We start from the raw sequence: 22,818 nt of genomic DNA, 5'->3' as shown, positions 1-22,818 counted from the left end.
TGTTCAATATGTAGAAGCATTTGAGCATAAGCTTGAGTTATTACCTGTAGTTACCCCTGTGAAAACCAGGCTATCTGGAGGTGATATTAGCAGATAATGGTTTTTACATGATTATGATATTGAAAGTCTTACTGGTGATTAGGGTAATATATAAATTGCAAGAACTGGGATTGGTTAGGATGACTCCCCACCCCCACAAAACACAGACATACACAGACACAACCTAACTCCCCCAGCATACCAAAATGACAAAGGAAAAAAGAATCACAATGACAGAAATGACAGGGTGACATATGGAACAGAAAGACACATTATGATCTGGAAGACATGTAGTGGATTGCCCATAGGGAAGACTTGTATTTTTAGCAGCGCTAAAACTTAGCCCAAATAAGAATGCCAGGGTCACTGTGAAAAAAGTGACCTGGACCTTTTTGTAATTGTCAAGGTTTAGATATAACAGAAATGGCATGATTTAGAAAAGTGGTAGATATCTCTGGCTTTTGATACCCTGCAGCCTTATTATGTGTCCTCACCCTCTCCTCCCTCTTTATGACTTATTTTCACATTTCTCCCTTCTTACTCCTTTTACCTTTTATCTACTTCCAAACGCTGTGGCACTTGTGAGCAATATTTAAGCCCTTTGGAGTCTCTCAGGTTAAAGATATTGTTTTAAAACACTTTTTATTGATGTATGCAACTTAGAGAATTTTCACAAACTGAGTGTACCCAGTAACTAACACCCCCATCCAAAAAGAGAACATTACCTGCATCCCACAAGCCATGTTCATGGCATCTCCTAAAGTTGAGCACATACATCTCCCATAGCCCAGCAACTCACTCCCAGATATATAGCCAACAAATACATGTATTTGCCAAAAGTTAAGTACCAGAATGTTCAGAGCAGCACTGTTCGTAATAGCTAAAAAGCAGAAATATACTCATGCCCACCAAGTGTACAATGGATAAACAGATTGTTTTATATCTTACACAAAATGCTACACAGCATGAAAATGAACAAACTGTAGCTACGTGCACCAGTATGGATGAATCTCACAAGCACATATTGAGCAGAAGATAGAATACCTACTGTGTGATTCCATTTATATAAAATTCCAAACAGACAACATTAATCTGCACCGTTAGAAGACAGAATGATCATTACCCATGAGGGCACTATTTTACAAGTGCCTTTTATGAGCCAAGCACTTGGCATGTCATTACAGTGATCTTGTTATTGAGGGTATGCTGCTGAAGACATTGAAGTTTGGAAGGGTTAAATAAATTATGCAAGGTCTCATTGCTTGGGCTGGAGCAGGGATTAGAACCTAGCCTGGTTTGACTTCACTGCTTTTTTTTTTTTTTTTTTTTTTTTAAATGATGTCCTCCCATTAGCTTCTGATCTCTGGTTTAGAACTATGAAGGCCTATTTTCATATGATTTAAGGATAAATGTCAGCAGCTTTCCAAGCAAAGCTATTTGTTTTATTGGTAACATTTCCAGCTATAAAAACCTTTGATGTATATATTCCCTAGAAATGCTGGCAAGAGGCAAGGATACAAAACAGTAGACATCTGTGTTCTTTCTGTTCCCAAGTGAGGCATAGATGGTTTCCTGTCCCCCAGAGACTTGGGCTCCCCTTTCATAGTGTTGAGTTGTTGCTGGCAAACCAGGAACAACATTTTCTACCACGCTTGTGCCTAGTAGAATGTATAACAAGTTCTCACCACAGGAATATGAGTGGAAGTGATATATGTCATCTCCAAGTATAAGTAGCTGTAAACAGGTGTTCCTCCTTCTCTTTATATTTTCCTGTACACCAAACAGATACAGAGGATTCGGCAGTAGACTTTGAGCCCATGTTGTTGGTGGAGCCATTGAGGGAGTCTGGGTCCCACATCACTACTTAGAAGAGAGAAAAGCTACCTACCAATCCGTTACTTTGAGTGAATGACAGGTGTCCGTTGTGTTAAGCCTCTGAATTTGTGGGCTTATCTGTTAAAGAAGCTAGCATTACCTTAACTAATACACCAGGGAAGTCCCCACACTCATCCCACCATTTTCCCCTGCCTTAATCATTTGGATTTTGGAACTTCCTCCATGGCTGAAACCTGGAAAACATATTTGAGGATCATAGGAATTGAATGCTCTACTTCACAGAGCCTCAATATGATTATCTTTGTGAATCGTCTTCAGCCCTTTTTTTATTGTACTTCCTGTGACAATGTAATGCAATTTTTATGTTATTTTAGCCTTTGAAACTCTTTATTCTTTGTAAAGGAAGCCATTACAGACTGAAAAAGGGCCTTTTCATGGCTGCAATGGAAAACTTAGTGGAATCTCTTTTTCTGTGTAGCCAAGCATTTGTACAGCCCTTTAACACTTTTCAGACTTCAAGCTTCGCAGAAGCTTTGTGACATAGGACAGGCAGCTACTCTTATCTTTATGGGGCAGTTGAATTACCAATATAAGAAATGCAGAGAGGTTAAGTCACACTAGACTAGAATCCAGACTTATGGCTCCAGTTCATTGCCCTTTTGACTCCTCTCTGACATGTCAGTGTCTGTGTCAAGAATCAGAGAATTATCACTGGATTTGCTAAACCAATTATGATAAGATGTTACATTTGGGATTCCTAAGCCTGGGTATGAGGAATCAGTAATTCAAAGAAATTATTAATTTTTCAATAATTTATTTAAAGGTGGGTTTTTGTACACGAATTTTATGTATCAATTTCCAAAGCTTTATTAGCCTAGCACATGGCTGTAGTGTACATCTGTATAGATTAAACACTACATAACAATATCTGGCAGCCAATATGGTCATATAAGGGAGGATCCTGCCACAAGATCCAGGTAAGGGTTTTGGCATATTCTAAGCACACGTCTGAGCCATACGTCTAAAGTGTGAGCCTTTCCTCTTTCTTTCCTTCTGCTTCAAGTCTATGAAACTATAAAGTTTCCCAAATTCTGATGCCTGTCACATTTCTTGCCCACCCGTTTATCTTATTTCCATATTCATTCTGCTTCCTGCCATAAAGTCTCACAGAAATGTTCCTTGGTTTGTTTGTCTACCAAAATTTGTCCTCCTTACCCTGCTCCTTGTATGTGCCATTTTGCTCTAAGGCTTCCTCATCCTTGCTTTTCATATGAGCTTCAGGATGACTGACTGAATCATGGAGATTTTGATTTTTGGTACCCCTCACATGAGACACAGTCCCATCACTGTTTCTGTCATATAGATCCCTTGTGTGAAATGCCTTCCCTAACCCTACTTATTCTTTCAAGCCCTGCTTAAGTCATACTTTCTATATTCAGGGTTCTCCAGCCTTTCTGATCTTCCTGTCTTCTATACACTATCAAGAGATGTTGTGGAAAAGCCTTAGTGCAGGAATCAGGAGCCCTGGGTTCTAAAATGACACTGTCATGGTCCTGAGCAAGTCACTTAGCTCTTCTGAGCCTTAGTTTCCGTTTCTGTAAAATGAGGGGATTTGGCTAGTGACATCGAAGCTCCTTTCCGGATAGTGATGCTCTAAATTTGGCCTTGATTTAAAGTAATGGGATCCAACCTAGTTTTTGGCAAGTCCCCTATTTAGTTTTCCACAAATACCAGAGAATGTTCAGAAAGTCATGGTCTATTTCCAAGAAGGAAGTATCTAAGTATCCAAATCATGTGCACTCTTCAAGGAATAATTAAATCATGCATTTTTGTTGTTGTTGTTATCAGCATACATTTACTGAGTGTATTAGGTAGCTATTACTGCATAACAAATTGCCTTAGGGTTTTGTGGCTTTAATACAACAAACATTTATTATTGCACAGTTGCTGTAGGTCAGGAATCTGTGCATGGCTTAGCTGGGTCCCCTGTCTCAGTGTCTCTCACAAGGCCACAATCAAAGTGTTGTCCAGGACTGCAGTCACCTCAAGGTTCAATTGGTGGAGAATATGGCTGTTGGTAGGATTCAGTTTTTCACAGGTTATTGGACTGAAAGCCTCAGTTGCTTGCTGGATATTGGCCAGAGGCCTCCCTCAGTTCCTTGCTATATAGACCTCCCCACAGGGCCATTCACTACATAGTAACTTGCTTCTTCTGAGTAAGCAAGCAATAAAAGCCACAGAGAGATCAAGACAGACGTCAAAGTCTTTTGTAACCTGATCTTGGAGATGACACCCTGTCACACTTGCTGCATTCTAGTTATTAGCTGGGGCCAGCAAATAGCCATCTCCTTTTTTCATTGAGTTGTTAACCAGTTGAAAAATAAGACAAACAGGTAAGGCAGATGAGAGGCCCCAAATGCAGACACCTGTAGCTTGACATTGGTTTTGTGTTAATGAAATCAGTTGTTCTATATGAAAATACTAAAGGAGCCCTCTTCCAATTATTTTAAATAGGGAAATTAATTATGCATTACAAATCAACCCCAAACCCCCAACCAACTAAAACACATTAAAATGTCCATGCACAAAGAAGAAACTGTCATATAATGAGATAATGCTTAAAACATTGTTTCCTTGGTACCAAACCAACCAAAATTAATATGGCTGTTGACAAACAGTTGCTTTGTCTGCAGTGATATTTTTCTTAGTACCAGGAACATCCTAGCCACAAATCCCCTCTGTTGATACTTGGAGCACTTTAAAATAGCTATGTGTACTTCCTTCTGATTCATCTAAACTTGATTCATTCTAAATGCCAATTGTATTTGGAGTGAAACTTCTAGATGTTTCCCACACGTTCTTTTGTTAAAAATGTTGTATTGATTTTTAAAGGCATAAATGTAGTTTTTTAATGCAACCCTCATTCCACTGAGAAGTACTTAGGTAAAGTTTAGCTATTAAAAACCTGAGAAAACATTAATCAAGAACAAATTCTGTGTGGTATACCTGTGTCAATTTTGTTGCAAATAGTGCTTATATTGGAAAATGTGATTTATATCTGTGGACAAGCAGGCTTGAAAATTCTGCACTCTAGAATTAGACTTATCTGTTGAGTCATAGATCATGTTTGGAGAACTGTAAGCTTTCCCTGGAGGGAAATATTGAAAACATTTTTCTCCACAGAAAACATTCCCATTATGTTGAAAACATAAGGCAAGACCAGAGCACAACATACCATTTTGGAAGGTAGGCATCTCCCAAGAAAAAGGAAAGAGGAGTGCGGCAGAAAATCACCTTCAAACTCCCTAGTCAGATCCAGTCACTCTGTGGAGGGGCTGACAGAGGCCAGAAAGAATACCCTAGTGAGCTCTCTCCACGTGTAAAGAAACCACTGAGTTGGGGAGAAATGACCCTCATCACAAACCATGTAATGTTCCAATTCTTTACATGCATGGATCTCACAATGGCTTTGTAAATTTGGTGCTGCTATCCTTGTTCCCATTACAGATGGGAGAATTTGAGAGATGAAGCAATACATCAAAGGAGCAGGAACAAAAAGGAAGAGAAAGTGGCACATTTGAGACTCAAATCTAGGTTTCAAATGCGCTTTACCACAAAGTTATACAGCCTTACCATTTTGCATACTTTGCTTAACTCTTGACTGTAACTGGAAGTGGAACGTTGCTGAATTTTCAGCTGGTAGTGCCATGATTTTTGACAAATTTTCACTGGTGAAGTTTTTTTTGAAGTTTTAGGGTCTGCTTTGTTTCTGTCTTTGTCTAGGCTGGAAATTCTCCTTTGTTCAAATGATGTTCATCAGTGTCAGGTTTCAACAGGAATATTTAATTTCAAAACTTTAGAGATCACTTAGATCCAACCAAGGCTTTCCTGAAATCAATACCATAATTACATTTATCCTTTCATTCTTCTTTTATCCTTTCATCCCCTTCTGATCTCTTTTATACTTTGTAGTCAGAATTATGTGCTGAAATGCAAAATCACTCTTAAAATCTTGTAATGGCATCCCATTGCTTACAAGATAAATCCCAAGATCCTTAACCAGGCATGTGACTTCTTATTTTCATCCCTGCTTTTCTCTCCAGCCTAATTTCTCATTCTCATTCTAGAATGACAAGATTTCAATCATTTGAAACTATCTGCAGCTGGCATAGTTTCTCTGACGAGGGATGTAGAATGCTAAAAGTTTTGACTCAATGATTTAGTGAAACTATAATCATAAAATCAGAGATCTCCAAAAGGCCTCAGATACATCTTCATCTTGCTCCCCTTACCTGCCCCAAAACTCCCCTAATATATTCATGACAAGTTGTTAGGGCTGTTTCTTTAAAAATCCAGAGTTTCGGCTGGGTGTGGTGGCTCACACCTGTAATCTCAGCACTTTGGGAGGCCAAGGCAGGCAGATCACGAGGTCAGGAGATCGAGACCATTCTGGCTAACACAGTGAAACCCTGTCTCTACTAAAAAATAGAAAAAAATTAGCTGGCCATGGTGGCGGGCGCCTGTAGTCCCAGCTACTTGGGAGGCTGAGGCAGGAGAATGGTGTTACCCTGGGAGGCGGGGCTTGCATTGAGCCAAGATTGTGCCACTGCACTCCAGCCTGGGTGACAGAGTGAGACTCCATCTCAAAAAAAAAAAAAAAAACCCAGAGTTTCCAGTCATCAGTCTCAAGACTTTTCTTCATTTTGGAGGTAGCCAGAGCCTCCCAGTAAAACACTGGGTTATGTGTTTGCCCAACCAAGGGGGGAAGGTGTTGGTTGCAGGATTCTGAACTGATTGGAAGGGAAGGGAAATGAGGAGTGTTAAAATAATTAATTGAGGGGCCAATTAGATTGAGGTGGCTCCAGCACCCTGGATTCCTGCATAAGCAAACCAAAACTCAACTCAGAGCAAATGGTCATATCCTAGGAAATGAAACTTAAGCTTAACTAATAAGAAACCACCAACTAATTTCAAACTAGGGACTCTAAGGCTACTGTTCTACCTTAACCCATCAAATGTTTTCTTTGTTTTGCTTCCAAACTTTTGTTTACAAAAGTTTTCTTCTTGTCCTGTGTCAGTGGAGCCCAAACCACTTGTAGTTTCGTGCTGCCTGATTCATGAATCACTGCTCAAATAAACTCTTTAAAATTTTAATATGCCTAAGTTTACCTTTTAACAGGAGGAAGTATATCTGGAATTTTTAAAAGATTCATTTCCTCAATGGTGCTAGAGAGGAAAGATGTAAAATCAGCTTTAATTCATTTCAATCCTGAGGTTTGGGGTCCTTCTGTTCCTGCAGTCACACAACAAAATGGATGGAACTAGGACACAGTAGCTTTTAGTGTTGCCTTGACACTTCATTAACAGCTTATTAAATCAGTTACCAAAGTCATTGAGAAAATTGATGAGTGAACCATGCTGACATACATTAAAAGTTACCTTGAGATACCTCCCAGAACCCACTAACAGGACCTTTTTGCCTGCCTTGATGTGTTCTGTGCAGGTACTTTGTAGTCTGCCGACCTTGACATGTGAGCCCATTTTAATGATAACAGAGACCACAAGAGGAAAAAAAAGTTAGATCCATCCAAGACTTTCCTGAGATCAATACCATAATTACATTTTAGACCCTCCAGGTATTAATCTTCTATTTTCAGAAAAGCAATTCCATTTTCCTGGCATGGTCTCTTAGAAATTATACTGCTTCTCCATGGCTCTTTTTAATTTTTTCCCCCGAGGGGGAAGGGAAGACAAGCCTTTTCCTTTTCACCTCTTTCCCTCCTACAGCCATTCTCTCTTTTAAATTGAATGTTCATTGATGCTCTAAAAATACTACACACAAAGAAAGGGTTGATGTGAGAATATTTTATAATATTAACAGCTGAATATAGGCTGTTTTAGTGCTTTCTGGAACTCCTTGCTTGCATTATTTCATTTAAAAATATTGTGTTTGCTGTCTAAAAATAATCTTTGTTGAATACTTCTTATGGACTAGTTATTTTTCTAAGCACTTAATCTGAATTAACTAATTTCAATATCATTAGAACCCTGTGAAATAGGTACTGTTTTAAACATTAGGACTCCAAGGCGTAGAGCATTTGGAACCATTGCTTAAAGGCTCACAGTTGGTAGAGGCAGAAAGAGTGTTTTATCCCAGGGAATTTTACTCCAGCACCTACATGTTCAGTCACCAAGCTATCTCTGGCTTAATCTGTATGTATTTTACACTAGGCCAGGGACTCTATAAAAATATTAGACACAGTTGGTGCCTATACTTGGTTGAATAGTGTGTACCCCAAATTCATGTTCACCTAGAACCTCAGAATGTGACCTTACTTGGGAATAGGATCTTTGCAGATATAATTAGTTGAGCTAAAATGAGGTCATACTGGATTAACATGGGCCCTCTAAGGTGTTTTTTTTTTTTTTAAGGAGAGGGAGTTTTAGAGACAGACATACAGAGAAAATATGGCCATGTAAAGACAGAGGCAGAAGTTGGAGTGATGCAACTGCAAGCCAAGGAATGCAAAGGACTACCAGAATCACCAGAAGCTAGAAAAAGGCAAGGAAGAGTTCTTTTCTAGAGACTTTGGAGGGAACATGGCCCTGCTGACACCTTGATATCATACTTCTAGCTTTCAGAATTGTGAGAGAATAAATTCCTGCAGCCCTAGGAAACTAATACAGTGACCTCAAAAGCTCATAGGCTGGTAGGGGAAATGAGTAAGGAAATGAGTAATTAAAGATGATATGACAAGAGCTACAAAAAAAAAAAAAAACAAACAAAGACACAACATGTCACGTAGAAGCCCTGGAGGGGAGTATAACTGATAAAGAGGGGAGGGTAATACAACATTTTTTCCATCATGATAATTTCTTTTATTGAAGAAGCAATATGATCTGGTGATTAAGAGTATGGATTCTGTGGAAAGATTGCCTGGGTTTGAATCTTGGCTGTGACATTTATGAGCTGTGTGCCCTAGGCAAGTTACTTAACCTCCCTGTGCCCCAGTTTTCTCACACATGGAATAGTTTTCAGATACCTTTGACATTCATGGTTTCATTTAATTTTCACAGCAGACTTGAAAGGTGGGGAGATGGGGCAAATCTCATCATTCTCATCTTATAAACATTGCCTAGAGCCACACAGCTAATACCTGATGGCAGGTCCCACTTCTGTGACAGTGAACTAGTTTCTTAACCTGTGCTGTTTCAGTTTCCTTATCCATAAGGTTATGATGATGGTGGTGGTGGTGATGCTACTTATGGTTTTGATGATGGTTATTATGAACTGAAGGCCTACTCGCCTACTCCATGCTAGTCTCTCTGATGGGAAACCATTATTCTTCTCCATTTTACAGAATAAACTGAGGCTTTGAGAGAAACTGGCCCAAGGCCACCATCCCTGTGTTCACAGGATGATTTGGCAGAATTTATGTTAAAGCAATTTATAAACTGTACTGGCACTACATCAATATTAGTTATATATAGCAAAAGCCCTGCTTATGCCAACATAAGCCTTTTTAACATTTCAATTAGGAAAATGTTTACCTTTCTGTAGTAGATTAAAACAAAACGGTAAAAAACCTTGTTGTCACCATTTGCTAAAGAAGTTTGTCCAGACTGTCTCTAGATATGGCCTTTTCACTTCCAACCAGCCTTTTTGATGTTTAGGCAATGTTAAAATTATGGTAGTTACAGTAGACCACAAAGGAATAGACTTCATTTATAGGCGATAGGTTCTGAATGGCATCATTAGTGAAGTAAAACATTATTAATTAAAGGTGGGCGGGAAGGGAAATGAGAACTAATATTTATTTAGTACCCACTAAGTGCAGGTACTAATCAATTTAAACCTCACCTGCAATTGTATAAGGTATATGTTATTATATTTTACATTATCTTCAGTCCCAGGGCATTAAAGCTTTGCTCAAGGACATTCAGCAAACAAAAGGCAGAGGGATAATTTAAATGCAGATGTGACTTCACAAACTATGCCTTTAGAACTATGACACTTGCCTTCCAGAAGAGTGGGCAAATAATCATGTGGAAGTAGAATAACTTAAAGGAGAGGAACTGCCCTTTTAAACTTTCTCTACCTAGAATATATGGAAAAAGGCTCATGGGAGTGGTTAGAAAGGAATCAGGATCGAATTCAGGGGACTTTGGGTTTGAGCTCAAAGGCACATTAACATGCTAAGTAATATGGCCCATGTCACTTTAACTCTCTGGGTATTGGTCCTGTTGAGGTATGATGTTGATAGTCAGATGATAGTTAAGCATTACATTTGAATTGCACTTGTCTATAAGAAACTTGGAATTAGGCAAAAAAGATTACAGGTGCTCTTTTAGTGTAGTGCTGGGCATGGCATAGTATTTTCTAGGCTATTTCACCCATCAGTAGAGGCAGAGATGAGCTAGTAGAATTTTATCTAATAGAAATTCAAATAATTTCTGTCCGAAGAGCGGATAACCATAAAGGTTACTGTTTATGAACTCTATTGGACATTAGCCAGTTTTTAGAAAAATCTAACCCAGCAAACTTATCCTAACATTGCTTGTAAATACCCCATTTCTTAAATGTTCTTTGGTCTGGTTTTAACATTTTACTGTTTTTTCATCAATTAATAAGCTAAATTTTGGACTTGTGCTAATTTTATATTTGCCTAAGAGTCATGATTTTATCCTTTTGAAAACTATGATTTAAGAGTGTTTAGATAGAAAACCTCAAGTGTAAAACCTTTTCTGGAATCTTTGCCTCTGCTTCCTTCAGATGACAAAACAGTGATTTCATTGAACTGATACTGCTACCGGGCACTTGGTGCTTCTTGTGCCAGGGAGTCAGTAGGCAAAGAAGGGGGTTGCTGTACTACCTGGGGTGATTGATTCTGACTACTTAGAGGAAAGTGAGTTACTAGTACATAGTGAGGGTAAGAAGAAATATGTTCAGAATGCAGGAGATCCTCTGGGTTACCTCTTAGAGAGCCCACATTTAGTATACCCATGCCATCTGATAAAATCATTGAAACTATAGTGACTCAATCCAGATATGACTGCTAATGTCCCAGACCCTTAAGGATCTATAGTAGGGTTTTTCAGAACACACTTTAGAAAATGTTTATCTAGTGCAATTCCTTCATTGTTATAGACTCAAAACCTACTTAAGTTTTGATGGTAATTTTTATCTAACTGGGTAATATTAGGTTCCTTAGTTCTATCTCTAAGCCTTCCATACACCCAATTAACTCCCTAATAAATATTAACTATTCAGTTATTCATTGAACAAATACAATATTGATTAAACATCTACTAAATACCAGGCACAGGTCTGGATCCTGAGAATACAATAATGAACCAGGTTCCAATTTCTCACTTAGAGCTGTCCTTCATGTGTGTTTGTGTGTGTGCGTGTGTGTATGTGTGTGTGTTAGAGAATAAACACATAAAAATATCAATTGTCAGAAAGTATCAAATGCCATGAAAAATATAAGGTAGAAATGAGAAATAGAAATGATTGGGAGGTGCTAGTTTATACAAGGTGGTCAGAGAAGTCTTCTCTGATAAGAAGGCATTTGAGCAGAGGCCTGAATTAAATGAGTGAATAAGCCCTGTATGTATCTAGAGCAGGGATTGGCAATGTACTGCCTGTGGGCCAAATCTGGTCTGCTACTTGCTTTTGTAAATAAAGTTTTATTGGCGCACAGCCACACCCACTTGTTTGTTCAATGTGTGTGACTGCTTTCATGCTATAATAGCAGAGTTGAGTAGTTGTAGCAGAGATTGTACGGCGTGTGAAGCCTAAATCATTTACTACCTGGCTATTTACAGAAAACTTTTGCCAACCTCCTGGTATTGGAAAAGAGGGTGCCAGGTAGAGGAATTGGCTAGTGCAAAGGACCTGTGGTGGAATTGTGCTTGGCATGTTTAAGCACTGGTAAGGTGGCCACTATGCTTGGAGGGAGAAGGTATGGCAGAGCATGATGGGAGTTCATGTGGTTAGATCATGTGGCCAAAGTGAGGACTCTGTGGCTTGTTCTCTGAGTAATATCGGGAGGCATTGAAGATTAAAACAGTGACATTGTCTGGTTTGTGTCTAAAAGGCAACTTTCTGGCTCTTGTCTTCCTTTTACCTCTTCTCCCTTCCCTACTACCCTGCCCCTAAATATTTCTCCTCAAGAAGCAGAAATAGTATAAGAAATGATTATTCATTGAATTTGATTAACTCTTGGTTAGTCCTGATCCTTGCACGTGAAGGGTCTCCTTGCCCTTGGTTTCATCATTTTTGAGGACCTGGAGCTTCTAATGAGGCTTCAGTCTGTATGAGGACTGACCAAATTGTCTGTTCCATGAGCAGCCCTGGGTCCTACTGCAAGAGGGCCAGTGTGGTACACACTTCACAAAGAGCACCCTAGAGCTTTGCACTCCTCTTTCAAGCTACATTTACCTGCTTATGAATCATTTGTGCCAAAGCGATAATGGCCTTTCTAAATGCTAGCTCATAGTCTAAAAACATCTAATACACACTTCCATCATCTTGGGAAACTATATATTGTTATTTTTAAACTGCATTTGCACCCAGAGTAGAAATAGTGCCTCTTTTCTCATGTGGGAGCATGTGTAACAAAGCAAACGTCATTTTCCCTCCTTCAAAAATAAAAATAAACACCTTTTGAAGTGGAATTTTGTTGGTCTTTTTTTCAACCCCTGTATCTTTTGGGCCAATCAATCACACAAGATCTTGACTCTGAAGATGTTATTAATACTGCATGCACAATTTCGAGTTATTTCTCTTAAGCATTTTCAACAGAAACATTCTGGGCTCTCTTCTGCCATTTATATTGTCATTCATGAGCATGGATCAGTGGTACCATGACCTTTTAATTTCCAGGTTTTTCTTTTCTTAGTGTGGATATAGTGAAAGTGTATACAGTCTGAGGAGTTAAGAAACAAATTGTGCTGGATGTTCAAACTCTAATATGATAGGGGATCTTGGGCAAGGAGTTTAATTCATGGAGCTTCTGTTTATCTGTTGATCAAAGGGTGTGTATTGACTCTTTGTGATCTGGGCACCTTGGATTGTTGTTAGAATCAAATGCTGTCATAGGCATTAAACATGTTGATATTTTGAAAACATTATGTAAATATGAAGTTGTAGCGTTATCTTTAATTCTTCTACTTTGTGATCTATGAAAAAATACATTGCTTGAATCATTCAAATTATACTTTAAAAAAAAACTCCAAATTGGTGAAAACAAGAAAAGGTTCAAAGCAGAGGTTGAAAGATTAAAAAAGAATTTCTGGCAGACATATGGTTTAGATTCATCCCACAAATTGGTTTTAGGCTTAAAATGCATAAACCCTAAAAAAATTCTGAATAGATTTTATTTTCCAAAGCTGTGAATCATATGATATGGAATTTTGTGCTGTGTTTTGGTTAGAACCTTCTTATTTGGTATTAATGGAGTAAGTGAAATGTAAAATGATATTCATTTAATCTTTATTGGAAATTTTGCTTTTAGAATTTGGCAGTCCTGTTCAGTGGCATAGATGAGGAGCTTAAAGCTAGCACTGCTTGGAAGGATTTTTAAAAATCTACAGCCAGTCTCATTTGTAGCATTGGTTTAGGGCCAAGTTATTTGAGAATGCCATAAAGAGTCTCAAGCCTTAAGTCATCCCTATGTGTTTTTAAAACCAAATGGTAGGAATTGAAAAATGTTTAAAAGACAAATCCTCCAGTAATCCATTATCTGAAAAAATCGTGGCAGTAGTTAGTTACCTTCTGTAATTTCTGGGTTGGGGAAAACTTATGTAACTTTTTCAGTAGGCACAGTATATCCTCCTTCACCTATGTTTTTCTAGCAATAGTAATAATATCCGTTGGGAATTTGAGCTTTGGCAGGCATTGCGGATAACCAATGGAAACATAGCCACTTTCTCCCAAAGGCTTCCAATCTAATGAAAACAGGTAAGAAGGTCTCTTCCTCAGAGCCATAATTTTACTTTTGAACTATTTTCCCTGAAATACTATCACAAAACAAAAATGTCCCAAATAAAATCCCCAGTAACATTATAAAGAATTAATCTGTTTCACCAGCATATGTGGTACTCAAAATATTTTCTCTGAGATTTCATCTTATTTATTTTATATAACCCACATTGGTGCATTTAAGAATTTATTTCACTGAATGTAGGCTAGAATCAGAGAAAAGTCAAGAAGTCCTCTTGCCATCCAAGATGCCTTTGCCTACTTTAGTGGCTGGCAGATATGTTTTGGTGTGAATCTCTTCTCAATTTTCTAATGGGGGGACTATATCTCCCTCCACAATTATATGGCACACACATTGATTAAACATAATCAATTGTCTCAGGATTTTCTCCCTAAAGTGCCTACCCACTCTGCCGTATACTGCATTGGGGTTCTTCCTGGGATACTTATGGGGTTAGGCCCATCTTTGGGAGGCATGTTAGCCTCAATTTTACTGTTTTGCAGAGGAAGGAAAAGAATTGAGAAAAAATACTTCACCTTATTTGTTTGGAAAGGAATGACCAATAAGACAGAAACAGTATTTTTAAAATGATGCAAAAAGCATGTCATTGAACTTGACAAGGCTAGACATTGTGAAGCTTCTTGCCCGGTGGATAACCAATACTATTCATAACAATAATTATTTTATTATCTTTCAGTTATTGATAATTTAATTTGTGTTAGACACCATGCTAATGGCTTTAGCTGCATTTTTTTTTCCAGTCAGTTCTCTTGAAACTCTATGAAACAACTATTCTGAAAAGTCAGGTAATTTATCCAAAGTCACACTGTTGATAGTGGCTGAGCTAGTCTCCCTATCTCCAAAGTGGTTAAAGGTGGTAGCTAAGCTCTCGTAAAGTTAAAAGTGGTGGCTTCTTAGCATTCTGCAATATTCCTCTATATGAAAATTATTCAATATTTGAATAGGTTTAAAAGGCCATAAACATTGTCTTATGAATCCATATCTTCCTCAGAATACTGATTAATATCTTTGGTTAAGGAAAATCTACAGGAGTCAACACGAGTTACCTCTACTTCACAGGGGCTCTCATAATTTTTCTTTCATCTTGGAACTCCATTCTTGACAAAGTCAGGATGGGTAGCTAAAGGGTTGGTCACTTAAGTTTTGTTTCACCTTAAGATTTTATGCTTCCTCGGTGCTCTTGGTATTTTATTTTATTTTATTTTATTTTATTTTATTTTATTTTATTTTATTTTATTATGTTGTTATGTGTGTTGTGTTATGTTATGTTATGTTATGTTATGTTATGTTATGTTATGTTATTTTTTGATAGAGTCTTGCTCTGTCGCCAGGCTGGAATGCAGTGGTGCGATCTCAGCTCACTGCCACCTCCACCTCCCGGGTTCAAGCAATTCTCTTGCCTCAGCCTTCCAAGTAGTTGGGACTACGGGAGCGTGCCACCATGCCCAGCTAATTTTTTTGTATTTTTAGTAGAGACGGGATTTCACCATGTTGGCCAGGTTGGTCGTGATCTCATGACCTTGTGATCTGCCTGCCTCAACTTCCCAAAGTGCTGGGATTACAGGCATAAGCCACCACGCCTGGCCTCACAATGCTACTAATACTTCCATTTCTCTGTTTCTGCAATGAGAAGAACATATTTTTTCTTTCTTCATGGAGATACTAACGCATCAATAATATAATAGTTGTATAAGTGCTTCAAACTTACGAGGAAGACCAGATGCAAAAATCCAAGTTATCATTGTGATTTAAATAATCTACCTTTTGGAAGATGGCCAAATAGGAACAGCTCCAGTCTGCAGCTCCCAGCGAGACTAACACAGAAGGTGGGTGATTTCTGCATTTCCAACTGAGGTACCCGGCTCATCTCATTGGGACTGGTTAGACAGTGGGTGCAGCCCATGGAGGGTGAGCCGAAGCAGGGTGGGGTGTTGCCTCACCCGGGAAGCACAACGGGTCGGGAAACTCCCTCCCCTAGCCAATGGCAGCCGTGAGGGACTGTTCCGTGAGGAATGGTACATTCCAGCCCAGATACTATGCTTTTCCCACGGTCTTCACAACCCACAGACCAGGAGATTCCCTCAGGTGCCTGCACCACCAGGGCCCTGGGTTTCAAGCACTAAACTGGGCAGCCGTTTGGGCAGACACCAAGCTAGCTATAGGAGTTTTTTTTTCATACTCCAGTGGTGTCTGGAATGCCAGTAAGACAGAATAGTTCACTCCACTGGAAAGGAGGCTGAAGCCAGGGAGTCAAGTGGTCTAGCTCAGCAGATCCCACCCCCATGGAACCTGGCAAGCTAATATCCACTGGCTTGAAATTCTCAATGCCAGCACAGCAGTCTGAAGTTGACCTGGGACACACGAGCTTGGTGTGGGGAGGGGTGTCCACCATTCCTGAGGCTTGAGTAGGCAATTTTCCCCTCACAGTGTAAACAAAGCCACAGGGAAGTTTGAACTGGGTAGAGCCCACCACACCTCAGCAAAGCCGCTGTAGCCAGACTGCCTCTCTAGATTCCTCCTCTTTGGGCAGCGGATCTCTAAAAGAAAGGCAGCAGCCCCAGTCAGGGGCTTATAGATAAAACTCCCATCCCCCTGGAACACAGCACCTGGGGGAAGGGATGGTTGTGGGCGCAGCTTCAGCAGAATTAAATGTTCCTGCCTGCTGGCTCTGAAGAGAGCAGTGGATCTCCCAGCACAGTGCTCGAGCTCTGCTAAGGGACAGACTGCCTTCTCAAGTGGGTCCCTGACCTTGGTGTCTCCTGACTGGGAGACACCTCCCAGCAGGGGTCGACAGACACCTCATGCTGGAGAGCTCCAGCTGGCATCTGGCAGGTGCCCCTCTGGGATGAAGCTTCCAGAGGAAGGAACAGGCAGCAATCTTTGCTGTTCTGCAGCCTCTGCTGGTGATACCCAGGCAAACAGGGTCTGGAATGGACCTCCAGGAAACTCCAGCAGACCTGCAGCAGAGAGGCCTGACTGTTAGAAGGACAACTAACAAACAGAAAGGAATAGCATCAACATCAACAAAAAGGATGTCCAGATAGAAACCCCATCCGAAGGTCACCAACATCAAAGACCAAAGGTAGATAAATCCAATAAGATGAAGAAAAAATAGTGCAAAAAAGCTGAAAATTCTGAAAAACAGAACCCCTCTTCTCCTCCAAAGGATCACAACTCCTTGCCAGCAAGGGAACAAAACTGGATGAAGAATGAGTTTGACAAATTGACAGAAGTAGCCTTCGGAAGGCGGGTAATAACAAATTCCCCCGATCTAAAGGAGCATGCTCTAACCCAATGCAAGGAAGCTAAGAGCCTTGAAAAAAGGTTAGAGGAATTGCTAACTAGAATAACCAGTTTAGAGAAGAATATAAATGACCTGATGGAGCTGAAAAACACAGCATGAGAACTTCGTGAAGTATACACAAGCATCAATAGCCAAAGCAATCAAGTAGAAGAAAGGATATCAGAGATTGAAGATCAACTTAATGAAATAAAGGGTGACAAAAAGATTAGAGAAAAAAGAATGAAAAAAAAAAAAAAACTGAACAAAGCCTCCAAGAAATATGGGACTATGTGAAAAGACCAAACCTACGTTTGATTGGTGTACCTGAAATTGATGGGGAGAATGGAACCAAGTTGGAAAACACTCTTCAGGATATCATCCAGGAGAACTTCTCCAATCTAGCAAGGCAGGCTAACATTCAAATTCAGGAAATACAGAGAACACCACAAAGATACTCCTCGAGAAGAGCAACCCCAAGACACATAATCATCAGATTCACCAAGGTTGAAATGAAGGAAAAAATGTTAAGGGCAGCCAGAGAGAAAGGTTGGGTCACCCACAAAGGGAAGCCCATCAGACTAACAGCGGATCTCTCCAAAGAAACCCTACAAACCAGAAGAGAGTGGGGGCCAATATTCAACATGCTTAAAGAAAAGAATTTTCAACCCAGAATTTCGTATCCAGCCAAACTAAGCTTCATAAGTGAAGGAAAAATAAAATCCTTTACAGACAAGCAAATGCTGAGAGATTTTGTCACTACCAGGCCTGCCTTACAAGAGCTCCTGAAGGAAGCACTAAATATGGAAAGGAAAAACCAGTAGCAGTCACTGCAAAAACATACCAAATTGTAAAGTAATATAAGTTAATTGGTGGCTTCCGAATGGTTACCCTTAAGTTTCATTTTTTTTTTCTGTAATATAGGCATTTACAAGAAATAGTCCAAGTTAACTTTTGCTTATGTTCACAAATCAAGCAAGGTTAAGATCATTTATGAGGTCTAACTGGCTTTGTCTTCCCAAGGATTCTTCAGGCCTGGTCTCCATTTACTTTAACAGGGCACATGCTCTAAAAGTAAAATTGTTTGTTTAAAAGTTCAGTTTCTCTTTTTCATGAGACAGGTCTTCAGGCAAATTATTGCCTTCTGGTATTCATTTTAAACATTTTTATTGAAATACAGTAGATTTACATAAAAGAATATTAAAATGCTTTATACTCATTTCTCAAAATAAACATGTTAAAATGTTTAATTTAAAAATGAAACCATGGATCCTTTTCAACACAGTATTGGAAGTTCCGGCCAGGGCAATCAGGCAAGAGAAAAAAATAACGGGTATTCAAACAGGAAGAGAGGAAGTCAGATTGTTTCTGTTTGCAGATGACATGATTGTATATTTAGAAAACCCCATCATCTCAGCCCAAAATCTCCTTAAGCTGATAAGCAACTTCAGCAAAATCTCAGGATAAAAAATCAATGTGCAAAAATCACAAGCATTCCTATACATCAATAATAGACAAACAGAGAGTGAAATGATGAATTAACTCCCATTGACAATTGCTACAAAAAGAATAAAATACCTAGGAATACAACTTACAAGGGATGTGAAGGACCTCTTCAAGGAGAACTACAAACCACTGCTCAAGGAAATTAGAGAGGACACAAATGGAAAAACATTCCATGCTCATGGATGGAAAGAATCAATATCATGAAAATGGCCATACTGCCCAAAGTAATTCATAGATTCAATGCTATCCCCATCAAGCTACCATTGACTTTCTTCACAGAATTAGAAAAACCTACTTTAAATTTCATATGGAACCAAAAAAGAGCCCATATAGCCAAGACAATCCTAAGCAAAAAGAACAAAGCTGGAGGCATCACACTACCTGACTTCAAACTATACTACAAGGCTACAGTAACCATAACAACTACTGGTACCAAAACAGAGATATAGACCAATGGAACAGAACAGAGCCCTCAGAAATAACACTACGCATCTACAACCAGCTGACCTTTGACAAACCTGACAAAAACAAGAAATGGGGAAAGGATTCCCCATTTAATAAATGGTGTTGGGAAAACTAGCTAGCCACATGTAGAAAGCTGAATCTGGATCCCTTCCTTATACCTTATACAAAAATTAATTCAAGATAGATTAAAGACTTAAATGTTAGACCTAAAACCATAAAAACCCTAGAAGAAAACCTAGGCAATACCATTCAGGACATAGGCATAGGCAAAGACTTCATGACTAAAACACCAACAGCAATGGCAACAAAAGCCAAAATTGACAAATGGGATCTAACTAAACTAAAGAGCTCCTGCACAGCAAAAGAAAATATCACCAGAGTTAACAGGCAACCTACAGAATGGGAGAACATTTTTGCAATCTATCCATCTGACAAAGGGCTAATATCCAGAATCTACAAAGAACTTAAACTAATTTACAAGAAAAAATCAAACAACCCCATCAAAAAGTGGGCAAAGGATATGAACAGACACTTCTCAAAAGAAGACATTTATGCAGCCAACAAACATGAAAAAAGCTCCTCATCACTGGTCATTAGAGAAATGCAGATCAAAATCACAATGAGATACCATCTCATACCAGTTAGAATGGCAATCATTAAAAAGTCAGGAAACAACAGATGCTTGAGAGGATGTGGAGAAATAGGAACACTTTTACACTGTTGGTGGGAGTGTAAATTATTTCAACCATTGTGGAAGACAGTGTGGTGATTCCTCAAGGATCTAGAACCAGAAATACCATTTGACCGAGCAATCCCATTACTGGGTATATACCCAGAGGATTATAAATAATTCTGCTCTAAAGATACATGCACACATATGTTTATTGTAGCACTATTTACAATAGCCAAGACTTGGAACTAACCCAAATGCCCATCAATGATAGACTGGATAAAGAAAATGTGGCACATATACACCATGGAGTACTATGCAGCCATAAAAAAGGATGAGTTCATGTCCTTTGCAGGGACATGGATGAAGCTGGAAACCATCATTCTCAGCAAACTAACACAGGAACAGAAAACCAAACACCACATGTTCTCACTTACAAGTGGGAGTTGAACAATGAGAACACATGGACACAGGGCAGGGAACATTACACACCAGGACCTGTCAGGGGGTTTGGGGCTAGGGGAGGGATAGCATTAGGAGAAATACCTAGTGTCGTTGATGTGTTGATGGGTGCAGAAAACCACCATGGCACGTGTATACCTATGTAACAAACCACGTTCTGCACATGTATCCCAGAACTTAAAGTATAATAATAAAAATTTTCAAATAAAAACTTAAATATCTACATTTTAATTCAAAATGAAAATGAAAGCCTCTAGAGAAGTTTGTGGCACACTTAGCTTTATTGAAATTGAACAAATGCTTTTTAAAATAACCCCTTGTACAGCACATGTAAAATTTAATTATTTCCTTATATTTTTACAGGTTTTATCTGAGTAAGCAAAAATACGTCTTTTTTTTTTCTTACTTAAAACATGTAGCCAGAATTCAAACCACGTAGCTCTGGTACCAAAAAGGCAACGGGTTATGAAAATCACAGTACAATTTTAAAATTCTTTAAGTTAGTTAAGGATATTTAAAACAATGTTCACTTATATTGACAGTAGAAATCATGGATCAGTTGACATTAGGACTAGTAGTTACACCTACAATGAGAGCAGAAATGGAAAGTTCAAGCTGACCTGAGCTACACTGTTCAGGACACACCATCTCCATAAATACAGTAGCTGAGTAGCTGCAATGGCTAGTCACAGTTGGGCAATTAAAGTCACATGTAAATATAGCCAAAGCAAAAATATATATATAGTGCACTAACTTGGATATAAAATAAAGTGGGCATTTATTAAGAGGGTACACTATCAAATTAATTACACAATACACAATTGAACTTTCAAAATTTTAACTTGGAAAGAAAAATATTTAAAATGCACACCTATAGGGACAGTAAAGTAGAAATTTTTCTGTCATTGGTGTTTATTTTGTCATTGTTATTTACTGGATAAGTAGAAATAATTTACGACCCACAAAAGGACTTCTCAAGTGAAACACTAATTACAGACGTTGTAAAGAACATAGCTTAGGCGGCTTGTTTTAAAAACGAGGCAGCATTTTCCTGAAAAAGTTTGGTCCTCGACTCACTATAGGCTAGTCACTATGGTCAGACGGTTAAGCATTTTTGAAGTGTGTGTTTGTGTGTGTGTGCGTGTGTGTGTGTGTATAACTAACTTTTCAGTACCAGAATTAGTCAAAGCCAAACCAAACTAAAAGGACCAAAAGGCAAACAGCCCTTGAGAACTTGACCCCGCATATCGTGTCTTATTGATGCACATATCATGTCTGACTGAAAGAACAATGCTAAAGACTATGGAAGGGAATTATGTTCCCGTGATTCTGCAACCCCTCAATTTTGTACAGTTTTCTTCATCACCCATATTACTTGTCTTTTTTTCTTGTAGGTGCCAGGAAACCCATCCCCATGACCCTCCCTCCCCCCTCCCTCAATCTTCTCCTCTGTCAAAGTGTTATAAAGACAATTTCACTGTGTATTTACAAGCACAACACTGAGGCAATAAGGTCCCAGGGTCTGTAGGGCACATCTATTTCTTGTGGACATCTTCATGCCGAATGATTTTGTATGTGATCCAGTAAAAGATGTTGAAAATGAGGAAGGCCAATGGGAAGGCAGCTCGAGATATCGTGTCAATCCTTTTTGCCCGGTCCACAAACTTCTTCTTGATGGCATCTGCATCTTTTGGGGGTTGTGGGAGCGGGTTGGCAGGTGTGGCCTTGACAGCTGTTCCATCTTTCACTTGGAGGCAGTGACCCATTCCATAACCACTAAAATTAAAACGACTTTCACGAGTAACGTCTTCTTCCTGACAGAATAAAGACAGAGGAAGCACAGATTGGTTGTCAGTCAAGTTAGATGGAAGATGCTTAAAATTCTTTAGAAGTAAAAGGATAAATCACAGTTAACTGGTGGTGTGGGAGGCTTTTGGAATAGGGAGTTCTCTTTCAAGTTCAACTCAATTATTCATGGAACAGATACAGTTCATTAACTTTTCAGACCGAGAAATTAAGGGTAAGAATAATGACTTTGTGGTCATTTTAATTAATTAATAAACAGAAACACCTACATTATATTCTAGACTTTTCCAAAATCTAGTTTATTAATCCCTAGATGCGAATAGAGATTTTAAAGCAGTTCTCCAAATCCCAATGTTGCACTGTAAATCTATCAAGAGGACCACTCATTCATTCATTCATTCATTCAGAAAACATTTACTGAGCCTGTGCTGTGTCCCTGGCCCTAAGGAACTTACAGTATTGTTGTTCATTCACAGCGCACTTCCTCCATTAACATTAGGTTTAATGTTGATGTTACATCTAAGATGAGCCCCTTAAATATATACCTGTTCCCCCTCCAGCCCTCTAGTTCATCTCTTTTATATAGCAGAGATTAAATATTCATTAATAATATAATTTTTCCAGTGTTGATTTTTAACATTGATTATTTGGCTGGTGAACCATTTCTACCATATTTAAATGTGTCATTTTAGCTGATGTCAGTGATATTTGTATTGATTATTTCTACATAAATTAGATAAAAGCCT

At 38.9% G+C, this 22,818-nt stretch overlaps 2 protein-coding genes across 8 annotated transcripts in view; one reads left to right on the top strand and one right to left on the bottom strand.

Moving 5' to 3' along the window:
* The window catches only part of FANCB (FA complementation group B), a 164,545-nt gene that overhangs the window by 122,134 nt on the left and 19,593 nt on the right, over positions 1-22,818 (top strand). The gene's annotated exons all lie outside the window — the stretch shown is intronic.
* The window catches only part of GLRA2 (glycine receptor alpha 2), a 230,659-nt gene continuing 228,369 nt past the window's right edge, over positions 20,529-22,818 (bottom strand). For all 7 annotated transcript variants that reach the window (XM_045383250.2, XM_074029168.1, XM_074029169.1 and 4 more), the window contains one exon: positions 20,529-22,080. In XM_045383250.2, coding sequence (XP_045239185.1) covers positions 21,802-22,080 — 279 coding nt within the window. In that variant the 3' untranslated portion in view covers positions 20,529-21,801. The remainder of the gene's footprint in view (positions 22,081-22,818) is intronic.

The sequence above is a fragment of the Macaca fascicularis genome, chromosome X (genome assembly GCF_037993035.2).
Source record: "Macaca fascicularis isolate 582-1 chromosome X, T2T-MFA8v1.1".
NCBI classification, from domain to species: Eukaryota; Metazoa; Chordata; class Mammalia; order Primates; family Cercopithecidae; genus Macaca; species Macaca fascicularis.
Note: the sequence above shows the minus strand (reverse complement) of the source record. Positions and strands in the feature narration are given on the sequence as shown.